General features: G+C 40.8%; 1 protein-coding gene across 1 annotated transcript in view; it reads left to right on the top strand.

The window, feature by feature from the left end:
- Window positions 1-13348, top strand: part of gli3 (GLI family zinc finger 3) — a 118387-nt gene that overhangs the window by 15980 nt on the left and 89059 nt on the right. The window contains exon 2 of the mRNA XM_059326798.1: window positions 5599-5772. Within this exon, the coding sequence (XP_059182781.1) occupies window positions 5640-5772 (133 nt within the window). The 5' untranslated portion in view covers window positions 5599-5639. The remainder of the gene's footprint in view (window positions 1-5598; window positions 5773-13348) is intronic.

Genomic DNA, 13348 nt, shown 5'->3' with positions numbered 1-13348 from the left:
GCTGACCTTATCCAATGCAAACACATGCAGCCTGAGCCAGCGCATTCTGTTTTATTGCTCGATTCAGCTAATCTCGCTGAGGGCTCCGGCTCCTCCTCCCTCTTTGCCCCTCAGTGTTTTTAGTTATTCCAGCTGTGCAGGAGCCCTTAATGTTGTTGGCATAGCTGCGAAATGTGCAAAAACACACATTGTACACACAGGAAAACATGTGCAGGCATGCAGGGGCACAGTGAGGCGCACACACATGTATACACGCATACATGAACACACACACACACACACACACAGTCTCATGCTCCTCCCTTCCTCCATTCATTTTCTCCCCCTCTTATCCCACTTTTGCTCACAATCTCCCTCAATCGTCTCCATCTCCCATCTCTCCCCTCCCCTCTAACTCGCTGTGCTGCGGTGCGTTTGTGCCGTGTTGATAAGCCTAAGATAGCAGATCTCGGTGGTCGCTGATGTAATGATGATGAATGCTGTGGCGCTGCCAGTCTCCCCCCTCAGGGGGCCCTCGACACTGAACAGTCGCCCTAATGAAATGAACACAAATACAGTACCCGTCTGTGAGGGGGGGTTGCCAAATCTAAGAAGACACTTCAAGAGTTTATATAAAAAAGTCCCTCAGTTTCTCAGTGTGTTTGTGTCTGTGTGTGTGTGTGTGCCATGCATTTGCAAATGTGCTCCTAATGACAGAATGCAGTGGTTCACCTTAAAGCAGTTTCATAGAATTAAGCTTGTAAAGATGGAGACTTTAAATAACAAAAGGCGGTGATTTTTGATAGCGTTAGCAGACGTTTAAGCTTGCATGAAGAAAAAAAAAAAAAAGATTTTTTTTTTCTATCAAAGGCAAAAGTTTATTTTAGTGTTTCACTTTGATGTGTACAATTTGCCGATGACTTTCAACTCAGTGCCTTTGTCACCAAGGCGTATAATTTATGTTAAATTGATTTGCTTAATGTGCTTATAAAATAAGAATGTTTTTTTTCTGGGGGAACAGTCTGAATTGTGGTATTTTAAACCTGTTTAATCGCCTCCCTTTCTGTGTGGAAGGATTACAGTTGAGCACAAATAAAGATACACCCTCTTTCTCTCTTCTCTAATTGGGTGTAGGACAGACATTTCATGGGGAAGACATTAATATGAAATTAACATTTTATTTTGAGTAACAACAGCAACCAGTGCCTAGTTGTAATTCCTTCCTTTATGCCGGGCCTCTGTGACACACACGGATGCAGGTAGCCTCCATACACATGTTTATTTCTCTGCTGTCTCATGTAAATTTATTTAAAAAATGTTCTTTCTGCACCTGGCTTTGGAGTAGTTTCTACAGTGAAGGTTCAACGTGCTAAATTAAAATGACATGACATTTAAACTCTGGCCTCAGATTCTCATGTTAAGAATAAACACAGAGAAACTTTCAGATTTATAAGCATTCTTTCCACAAAGTCTAAACACAGATGGAAGTGTCTTTGAGTTTCTGAGTGATTTCCGAGAGTTGGACAGGGGCGAAAATGAGCAACACCAAAGCAGAGACAGGAACATCTGCAGGATTGGGTGTGGGCGTCCAGGTCAGAGGGATTATGGGTGAAAAGGTCCTGCTTTTAATTGCTGCTTTGGAACTGTGGCCTGCCTGGTGGAACACAAAAGACCGGTCAGACACGCTTCAGTGGCTTGGACTTGTGAATATTTGCCCGACCAGAGGAATGCCCCGCTTTTCTCCTCACCTCCCCTGCAAACCCCAATCCTGACCCTCATATTTGCTGCACTTCCAGGCTTCATCTACAGTGATACATTTTAAAACCAGGCTGCTCTCACATACAGTTTGTAGTGATTCCTATGAAAGTAATGCACTGGAATTTGTAGGTATCTTACTAAATTCTGTCTGATAAATTATGTTAAAACCATGTAGGTTTAGCTTAAAAGACACTTCTTCCTGGACATAACTTCCAATAACTGGACGTGAACACCAGCCTCCTGGTTGAAAGTCTTGACTGAGGAGCAATCGTGAAGTGTTGAAAAAAGATTGACAGTGTTAATAATGTGTTGCAATTGCAGCATGATGCAAAACGTCCTCATCATGTCTCACATTTTGTGGGCTATCATACAAACCCATTCATGGGAATATGTTTTTTTAGAACACATAATTATTGCTCTGTTGACGCCTGGTGTCCACACAACTCCGGTGTTACTGAACCCTTAAAACACACTTTTGCAAATGTTGCTCCCCCGTTTTAGTTTGAAAACACCAGGGTTGTGTTTTAGTCTGGACCGGACGAAACAGAGACTTTTTAGTCAAAACCTGTCCAAACGTTCTAGCTATACCTACTTGTGATTTCATCTGTTTTGCACGGATTTTTAATTGATCTGTGTATTTTTTAATTTAGATTTTATCTCTGAAACACGGCCGAGCGTTCAGTTCTGTGGCCGTATGTCAATAAGCCAATAAGCTGAGAATTAAGTTGGATAAAGCTACAGTTTGCAAACTGAGAGTTGCAATAACAATTATAAAACACACAAAAATAGTAATAAGAGTAATAAGTAAGAAATAGAGTATTAATTTGAGCCAAACTAGTTTACTGTGTCAAACCTTGCTAGCATGAATTACTAGGTTTAATTTGATCCAAAACGTATTCTTTTTACAATTTAATCTCACTTGAGTTAGTTTTACGATCGACAGGAAGTCTCTTTTCGTCCTTTCAAAATAAAAGTGTTCGTAATCAAAACATGCTTTTGCATAGTACTGTATATTTATCTTTAATTTTGCCCATGTATGCATGTTTTTATACATACTGAAGTATGCATAAACACATTAATCATACACGATTAATCGATTAATTGATTGTTAGCATTATAGTCAATTGAGTTGGCAGGTTTCTTCCAAACGCCCAACCCTAATAATACTCCTTTCCTATATCGATAGCTTCCTATGATGATAGATTATGCTTCTCTTACCACTCCAATATATTGCTGTATTTGCTTCGGATGACTCTCAATCAATGTTTTGACTGCCCTTAACTGTTACTTTCACTTAAAGTTCCCCCTCAATGTCTCTCCAACCAAAGAAATATCTGGTCTTATTTTTGGCTATTGCTGTTCTTTCTCCGTAGTATTTAGAATGAGCAGTGGTTTCCGAAATAATACCTTTGAGTAAGGCATTGACACTGTTAACACTGACACATGACCAGTGTATGCAAATGGTCTTGTGATTTATGTGTATTCAGGTGTTTTGCGATGCTAAACACACACACATACACACACACACACACACACACACACACACACACACGTATGCTCTTCAGCTCCATCTCTAAAGTAGCTTCTCTCCCTGTTCTTTTCCACTGCTTCACTGCTTTTGCTCAAGTTCAGTCATTAGAAATGATGTAATGACAGATTCAAAGAGGGAGACTAAAAAGTTTCCTTTGATCGCGCTCCTGTTTCACTTCCTGCCCATGAAAGTGAATGAGTGGCACCTATGATCAGTCATCATGGTAGGAACTCAGCAACGATGCATGTGCAGACGTTACAGAGCCGTACACTCGATTAACTCGCTCACACTGCAAAGAAATGAAAGCATTCACTCTATCAAACACATGCAGCAGTGATTTGAGATGATATCTGTGCAAGTAGGACAAAAATGTCTTTGGTCGGGGATGACGGCTACACATGTATTCATGTGGGAGTGATTAGAGGACGAGCTCTTGTTTAATTCTGTTTTGATTGGTGAGGGAGTAATTGCATTGTGTTTTTTTCCCCCCCCTTCTCGTTTTTTTTTTTTTGTGTAAGCCAGCAATTGCTTACAGATGTTGTTGTCGGGTCAGAATGGATGACAGACTCTGGTTTTTCAGGGGGTTGGGAAAAAAAACAAACAAAGCACACAGTGTTTGTCTGAAGTTTACCCCTCACCACTTCCCCCTCGCCTTCCCTCCTTGGGGAGTTGGTAAAAATCAGCCCCCCCCCTTTCCATCCTTTCTCTTGTAGTTTCAGGAGCACTCCTGTGTTTGCATTATGGCTGACTTTACTGCTGCCCTTTGTATCCATGCATGTTTATAGGGCGGGGGACAATTAAATAGTACAGTTGGGTAATTAGCCGGCCTTTATTGGAAAGAAAATGTTAGTCAGACTAAATATTTCCACTAATTATCCATGAATTATGGAGGCTAAGTAAAGGCTTTGTATTGGACCAAATGAAGCTGTCCTGTACTTTGTGTGAATGAGTGGTTGTGGTGTATCACCGTGTTGTCTCCATAATCAGAGACCTCCATGACCTAGATAGAGTTGAGTTTGTAGACAGCCTCTGAGGTGCTGAACTGAGCAGCATGTCTGCTAGACTGTTGGCTGAACCCCTTCTAAACCCACAGACAGTATTAACTTGAACCACCTTTATTCTTTGAAAGAAAAATTGCCCGGCACCATGATATTCCCAAAAGGGCCTTCAAACAAGCCTTGTTTTTTCAGGACTGTGAATGTTTCTCTCTCTGTGGTATCCCCTTAAGGTTTCTCCTTTCTCTGTGGAAAGACTGCTACAGCAGGATTATCAGTATATCCACAAGCTGCCTTTACTTCTATTCTGAGATATAAAACCATAGTCAGGATGTCCTGCCTTGCTGTGTTTATAGAGTTTTGTTTTTTTGACAAGGAGTCAGAAGTTTAGTGTGACATAGTTGAAAATAAGGTAAGCTAGATTTTGTTTTTTTGGATATTTAACCACAGTTAAGAACGGAGAAGGAGATCAACCTCCCGAAGAGCAGATCAGAGCCCAGCAGGTTTGAGTTAAAATAAATCAGGGTGAGCTGGTGGATTGACCCGTGCTCTGCTCTGGGCATCATGAAAAGGGAGGATTGGATCTGAAGTTTTTCTCACAAGGTTCTCAGTGTTGAGGGCTTTCCTTGAGGTGCTCTATTGTTAAAATGTTTAATTGCAATCATGGGACTGGGCAATTCATCCAACTTTAATTTTTTAAATTATAATATTTGCTTCAAACAACTATGAAAACAAGGTAATGTAGATAAAACTATTTAAACCTCATTTTGTCTTGTGTTATAAATGCAACATATTGATCTATGTCCAGTTTTCTTATTTATTTTGATCTAATTTATTTTTTGTTATTATTTGTGCTAATGTTTCAACATATTTTTGTCTCATTTCTTTTTTTTTTTTTTTTTTTCAATATTTATTTAAATGTATATATATTTTTGTATGTTATATTATTTAATATTTACTTTAAATTATTTTTTTTGTTAAATGACATCTAAAGTTCAAGAATAACTTAAATAATGCATGGCGTTTCCAAAATCAAAGAATATTTGTGTTAAATAATCATAACTGAGTAATGTACTGAGCAAAATAATCAGAATTTGGATTTTTGCCATAAACCAGCAGCAAAATTTTGCACATAAGTTTCTTGGAAATAAGTCATTCAACGTAAAAAAAAAAAAAAAATCAAATAAAAACTGACTTCTCGCCTGATGAAATCTTAGTCAATTTGTTTACCAATCAGTCATTTTGGTCTAAGTTGACTGAGAGACAAACTGAAAATGTATTTTGTGCTTCATGTGTATCATTCACCGTCCTCTCTACCTTCTCCTTCTCCATCAGTTATCCCGTCTCCATGAGGTGTTGAGGAATGAGCAATCGCGATGGAAACCCAGTCCCAGGCCAGTTCAGCAGCTGAGAAGAAGAAGAGGGTGGAGACCATTGTGGCGACCAAGGGCTCATCAGCGCGCAATGACATCAGCGAGAAGGCGGTGGCCTCCAGCACCACCTCAAACGGTACGCGTCACCTCTAACTGCACTGTGGTTAATGTAAATATAATTTAAGGTCTTTTGGTATACGCCCAGTTTTTGAAGAGACTGGTGTATTAGTCAGCTTACCAACTGAGTAATAGGAACATTGAGCCAAAGCATGAGTGACCAAGAGATGAGGCACAGAAAAACATTCACTACATAACTGATATTCAGGTGTTTTAACACAGGAGTCGGATTAAATTATGTACCTTGTAAATGTTCATACATTTCTTCAGTTATGTAGAGAAATTCAACTTTCTCCGTGCAGTCAGAGACTATCCGATCCATATTTATTGTTCGGTGGCAACATCTAGTAGCCATTGTATATATTTAAAACTGGAGCAAAGGAGGAAGTCAGGTGTTGTAGTACAAAGAGCAACAAAGTCTGCGTGTAGGTAGAAGGTCAGAGCGGATCAATTGGTCAACGTCAACTTATTTTGACGTGCATATTTAATCTAAGTCAGTTAACAAACTTACTTATTTTTCTTAAATCTTACTAAGTCATTTTGTTTCAATTCACAATGTTGACCACACGTTTAAAGCTGCAAGAGTTTTTTGGAGTCATTGGCAACCTGTCTATTCTGACGTGTTGGTATAAATGTGCCATCAAATCATCAAAAGGTTGCATCCATTTGTTTTTCGTCACAAAGGCTTGCAGCACCTCATTTTCAAGCATTTTTTATGAATTCCAGACCTCTATTAGCAAGAGACGGGGGTGTGGCTACGTAGCAACATGTTTGAGCATCAGGCCCTCTGACCTACCGGGGAACGAGTGTTCTGATTACTTTAAGATGAAATGGACCAACTCCCCAAAACATAATTACAGACATTCACAGATCCTCACTCATGTTACTTCTGTTTATTTTTTCTGTATTGTCTCGGTGAGTCGCAGACAACCCTCGCTGGTAGCAGAACTCTGGCATGTTTACACAGCACTGTCTTCAACACATGCTATTAAAAGCTTACAGTTCATCAAGCCTGTCGTCATTCAGCCTTTCATTCTTAATTCAGACGAGGAATATTAGATGGCGATTTTTTTTTCTTTGGCTGGAAAGCCTTGGAGCATCAAGCTAAAGTCATAACAAAACCAGAGTTGAGATCACTGTGGCCTAAGCTGCAGCTGTGCTCATTAGCAGTGAGAGGATTTTGAGGTTTTTTGGGTATGGAGGTTTGGCTCTGGTAGATGGAGCTGGTGGCCTGTTAGGGAGTTTTCTGTCACCTCCCTTTACCCCTACCAGGGTTGGACTCAAAACATGTAGTTTGTTAGTCACTATTCACTACACTCTACTTGTTATGTTACTTTTATGTTAGGAGCAATCTCTGCTTCTGGATAGCACTTTTTGTTGGTTTATGCCACTTATTTGTCAAACACAAACAGCATACAAACTTTTGTAGTACTTGTGTACAGCTTCATTCACAGAATAAGAAGTTACATGATGCCATTATTACAAATATTAGGAATTAGTGGGTTTTTATTTAATTTTTATGAAAGTTTTTAACACAACATTTTTTTAAACTTTGTTGTTGGCTTCTAGTAAAAAACAGTGATATAAAGGCAGAGAGACATGTGTTAAAAGCATGAGAGCGTGCAGGGAACAAGAGAAACAAAACTAAAGCTTCATTGGAGTTACATACTAAAGGATAAATTACCAACATTCACTTGCTAGATTGTCTCCTTAAGTGATGTACATTCTGGAGTTTTTTGTGTCCACTTTCACCATATGCCTTTTGTGTGTTTATTCAATACATCCAACTCAAACATCAGCCTCAGGCAAGAGTAAATGAACGTGTGTCTGTGGTTTGTGCACTTAAATGCTGGTGATGCTAGCGTTACTGTATCCCACATCGGATAGCTTTTGGCTAACCTTCTATCAAAATTTCACATTAACTAATTATCATATTATGTTTACAATTAATTAAGTGGTGTGAAACTAGAGTCTAAGTTCTTATCTTTCAGACTGTATATCATTTTAACCGTGTACGTTAGCCTTGGGTTTACCAGAGTCGGCAAAATGACGCTAACGCCGGTGAATTAGCCGTGTGCTATCTGTAGGCCTATCCCACATTGGACACAAACAATGGGGGCTGCTGATTTTTTTCGAGGGAAATTGGATGTTTCTGGGTAAGCCAAATAAATATCACCGTTATCAACCATCGTTATCAACACACCTGGACCGTACTTCACCTTCACCTTCACAATAAAATACAATACGGTAAAAATAAAGATGTACTTTTAAGATCGTCGCCTGAGTGTCACCCGAGCATTCTCACTGCTTTCTTTCATCATAGTTACTTTCGTGTTGTAATTAGACCTGTATATCTCCATGTACATAAGCTAAACTTCACATGTAGATTGTTAAATATGTATAAATCAATTATACCTACACTGGTGGTGGGGATCTTATTCGAAATGACCGTGAAACACCAGGAAAGTGCGGCATTACAGATGTGTCTGATCAGGGGTATAGGCGCTGAAAGGTGTCTGATGTGGGATACAGTTACTATATGTCACTGTTTTAATTTGTCTAATGGTTCTATAGAACCATGTGGCATTAAAGGGAATGTAGTAAATGTAAATTAAGGTTGAGTTATTTGTTTTGCACTTCCTGGCAAAAGTAATAATATTACTGTGATATGTAACTAGTAAAACATTACTGCCCAACACTGGCTTCTGCTGATGTCTAATGTGATCATCCTAAGTGTTAAGACAAGACCAACAATTCAGGAAATGGTGAATAATGCGGTGACTTGCTCCCCATATGGGAGTTATCACAGGAAGTGGGTAAGGTAATGCATCCTTAAGCATCTTGGGAACACTCTAACTCATTCCCAGATGGCCAGCGCTATTTTATTAATTAAAGGGGCAGTAAGGAATAAAAAAAGAAAAGAAGTTTGTTGTGGAAAAAGCATGGATGTAATTTGGCTCTGTGATTGTGGATTTTTCTTGGTAATGTGCTGGTAATTACAGCTCCGAGCAGCAGAAGGTTTGTCTCCTACGCAGCCACGTCACAAGAGACACTAGAGCTTTAAGCAATGTTGCACTCCCTAAAATACAGTAGTCTCATAATTCACTTGACGAAGGGAGGGATGATACTTATCTGCAGAGAAAGGTCCTCCTTTTAGATCACAATCTCTCGCTCTTGGAATCAGAAGATAGCTTACACATTCTTTGTGTTGTTATAATTACAGCACATTCCCAAGTCGCCCCCAGAACTCATAACCTCTTATCAGGTGTAACCCTACACTCGCCTCAACTTTAACCCCCGTAGCCCCTGCCCCGCCGCCTCCATGCAAACAAAAGGTAATTGTGAGCAGCTGTGGAACCCCAGTGACTGGTTCTTCTTAGGAAGGCCCAGCGAAATATTTCCCCCCGTCAGGGCAGAGTAGCGGCCCCTGATCTCAGCGCAGCGGAAACCCCGTGGTGGGCCCAGCAACAGCATGCTATGATAAGTTGTGAAAAGTGGAAAATAAGTAGGAAAGGGGGGGGGGGGGGGGGGGGACATAATGCCCAAACAAAAAGTTTGGGCATGATTTTCAACATAATCTGGTGTTTAATGTACAAAATCACTCTAATTATTAATTATATAATCATGATCAACACATACAATCAAGCTATAGGTGTATTGCATTTACAGTAACAATTTAGATGTGATGATAAAAAGTTCGACAGGCTTAACATTTTTGGTTTAGGTACCTTGAAAGTTCTTGAAAACTTGAATTTTACTCTTAAAACCTTGTCTGAATATGGCATTTTTTTGTTGCAGACAGGTATGGATCAGGTTTTATACCTTGCTGTTCTGATAATTGAACTGCACTTTAGTCTGGAAAATGATTAAGAGGATTCCGAATCCTTGAAAACACTTGTTTTTTCATGTGGCAGTTTCAAGGTTTGAGAATGTTCATTTGGAAATACAAAAAGTGTTTAAAAGTGCTTGAAATTTAGGCTATTTATGCTCAAGCTGCAATTATGAGTAAACTCTATCTTTCTGATAATCGTTCAATGTTTAAATATTTAATGTACAATAGCTGTGAAGTGCTGGAAAAGCTTGAAAATGCACCTTTAAAATGCATGGAAAGTGCTTGAGTTTGACTTTGTAAACAGTGTAGGAACCCTGGATTTAGCTCAAAAATCTTTGCTCAACATGCACGACAGGGATAATTCTCCTCCTCCACTCCGCCGTCCCCTCTTGTCCCTCGTCTGTAAGTTTTGTCCAAGTTGAGCAGAGCCCAGAGTAATTATTGAGTCCTGCTAGAGCGTTCCCACATGGTTGGCTAAATGGTGGCTTCATCCTGTGTGCCATTCATCTCTGTGCCCCCTCCTCTTGCACTGACAGCTCAAAAGAGCCGACTGTGCCACAACAATGCTGTGATTGGTGCTCTTTAGGAGGGGTACAGGGGGGTGCTCTCCCCTCCCACCCTCATCATTCGGCAGGCAGGTGGACCACAAAGTCCCCTGATTCTTTTGTTGGGTCCCGAGCTAAAAAAAAAAAAAAAAAAAAAGATGTCCATGCTTCTTGGCTGAATAAATCCTGTCGTCATGGGATAATTTGCTAATAAAAAAAAAGAGAGAAAAAAAACAGAGGGTGGGGCTCAAGGATTGGTTATTTGCAAAGGGAAAAAGTTTCTGGTTGGTGGGACTTTTCTGATACGGGTGCTGCTGATTTGAGGAAAAAGAGGGAGTTTGTGTTGGAGGAGAATCAAAAAATGGGGAGCAGAATGACTGGACACAGTTCAGAAAATTGTCAGGTAATGCTACTTTAACATAACACAGCCTCTGTAAAGCAGGTTATGAAGTGGGTGAGCTGGGACCTTTTTAACGGTCATGCTTAAAAAGGGCAAGAGCAAAAGGGTCTCTGAGGCAAACAAGTTAAGCCTTAAAGGGCAACAAATGTTCGGCTTTCGTGTAGGTTACCAGAGAAATCCCTAAGCAAATGGGGAGCGTGGCTAAAGTGTTTAAAGAAGAAAAAGAACACTTGACTGCTTTGAAGGAAAAAAATCCTCCTGATGGGGAGAAAAGGAGGAATGATACAGTGAGAGAGAGAGGGGGGAGATAGAGGAAGAGTGAGGGGCCACCTTCTTTTTAGGCAGCCATTTAAATGATCAACAGTAAATAGAGGGGAATGTCATCTGACAGAAATAAAGTTCCCGTTAACAGCGGGGATGGAAAGTAATTTACAGATACGCTGTCCCCGCCATCTTTGTGCCTCCCAGATAAGGTTTCATTTCAGAAACGGATAGGAGACATTTTCACTTACGGGCCCCCATTCTGGGACACCTGTGATAACAGCTTGTGGACCCCTAATTGAAAATGGGTTTCAAAATGGATTTTCACTTTTCTTCCACCCCCCTCTCCATTCCCTCCCTCATGACTAACCCCCCTCCACCTCCACCCCCGTCAACACCCAGCTCCATCCCTTTTTTTTCCTCCGTGGCGTTCCCTTGTCGTTGGCAGAGGGAGGCAATATTGGAAGGACAGGGAGGGAGAGAGGGGAGAAAGGGAGGGAGGCTTGGGGGAAATGGAGCATTGGGAGCGGATCATCCCTCAGCCCGTGTCACAGCTATGACAGGCGCATGATCCGTCTTATTAATGAAATCATTGATCACTTGATGGGACTCATAATCAACTGTTTCTCCACTGTGTCCTGCCCCATCTCCTCCTCCTCCTCCTCCTCCCTCCTCATGCTGCCACCTCTGCTTCCCACTTTTTTTTATCCCTGCTTTATCCCCCCGTAAAGACGATAAGATCTTTTTTTTTGTGTGTAACTGAAGACAAAAATGATTAATAAATACATAAAATTAGCAAGAACACCCAGACACTGCCTGACAATAAATGCTGACAAATGATCCGGCATGAGAAGCTCTGACCCCAAAAGTAACCGAATCAAAGCCTAAAATTGTGATTTCCGGCGAAAACACTTAATTCCACGCCATTTATTTAAAATTTAGTAAAATGATAAACCTTTTGCATTAAACAGATCCTGTAAAAAACATTACATTTTGTGCAACAAAAACTCAGCAAAAATAGGGCTGAATTGTAGGCTGTTTACACAGATCTGAGTGGAGTGGACAAGAGAGGTTGCAAAAATGTAAATAGTTCAATATGTATGGCATGTGAAGCCCCCAATATTGGTTACAACTGTGTAAAATAAGGTACAAATTGATTCAATGGTATCCCAATTCTTTTTCAAAATTTATGATCAAAACATTCAACTCGTGTGTTTCCTTTTGCATTAAAAGATGAGGTCACAGTGTGTAAAATGTGTCAGGAGAGAAAAAAAACCCACCCTGAAAGGGGTTCAGAGGGTTAAAGATGACTAAGGAGGAAAGTGGATGTATTTCTTCCAACTCAAATTGTCTTTTTCTTTATGACAAATAAAGTTGGTAGTTATTTTAAGAGATGCCTTCTGTTTGTGTGTCACTGTTGCTAAAAGATGATCTCTGTCATCTGTATTTGTGCTGTATGTATTTCATGGGGACCAGAGGAGGAAGCAGGGGCCCCTCTGTGTTACCCTACTCTGGGCTCTGCCTGTGGGGGCTAATGAGAGAGGACTGATGGAGGGATAAGGGACCTCATGGGAGCTCTGGCTGGCCCACGGGTCAAACAGCACAATGGAGGAGGCGTTATAGAGCCTGACACACAACCCCACACAGGAAAACTGGCTTTTAGTGTCAAAAGACCTCTGTATGGTACATAAATAATACATAAAATACATAAAAACCTATTATAGAAGCAGAAATACATAGTAGAGAATGCAAATGTTGACCAAATGTGGCTGTTTTTGTGACATCGTAACAAGTTTCAAGTATGAAATATAAAATCTACCTATAGATTAGGGTTAGTAAAGTCACACTGGCCCCATGTGCACTCACTCTGGATGTGATGGTGAGCCATAGCCATTTCATGGACCTCTGCACTGAAGGCAATTTCCTGCAGCAGCAGGGGGACAGGCTTTGGCAGAGCCACCTCACAGGGGCCTGAGGCGCAGGATTAGCTTAGCCTCGCTGCTACTCGGGGCGGAGGGGAACCTCAGCTGCCCGGCCCAGCCTGGCCCCTCTTGTCTGGCACACTTCCCTGTGCAGATCTGCCTGCTGGAGCTCCACTGCTCCTTCACTGCTGGAGGATGCATATAAGCCACTGCCTCAAGACGTTTGCACGCTGTGGAGATGCAGCCAGAATTCAGCTGTAGTGGAATTGCATCTCTGGTTGTTTTGTTTTTTTGGTCAGTGATCATCCTCCTTGTTTGCCCTGGTGGATTTAAGGAATATAACTTTGAACTTCAATAAAGACAATTCTCATTTATTACTCTGGTCATGTTTTTGAAGTTTTGGCCGTCGTCTCTATCAGTTATGATAACATTCGACTCCCCGAAGCCAGTGCTGAGGTCTGGGAACATGTTGCTACAGTGAAGTCAGACAGAGCAGGAAACACAAGCAGTCAGCCAATCAGACATGTTGTAAAAAAGCCAGATCACTGAAACCACTTTATTTCGATGGAATAAACCCAAAGTGACATTTCAGACTTACTCAGTCTTTTGTTGCACAGCAAAACTGGACAGATGCA

The sequence above is a fragment of the Centropristis striata genome, chromosome 23 (assembly GCF_030273125.1).
Source record: "Centropristis striata isolate RG_2023a ecotype Rhode Island chromosome 23, C.striata_1.0, whole genome shotgun sequence".
In the NCBI taxonomy this organism is placed as follows: domain Eukaryota; kingdom Metazoa; phylum Chordata; class Actinopteri; order Perciformes; family Serranidae; genus Centropristis; species Centropristis striata.
This window is presented reverse-complemented; position numbering and strand designations above follow the sequence as displayed.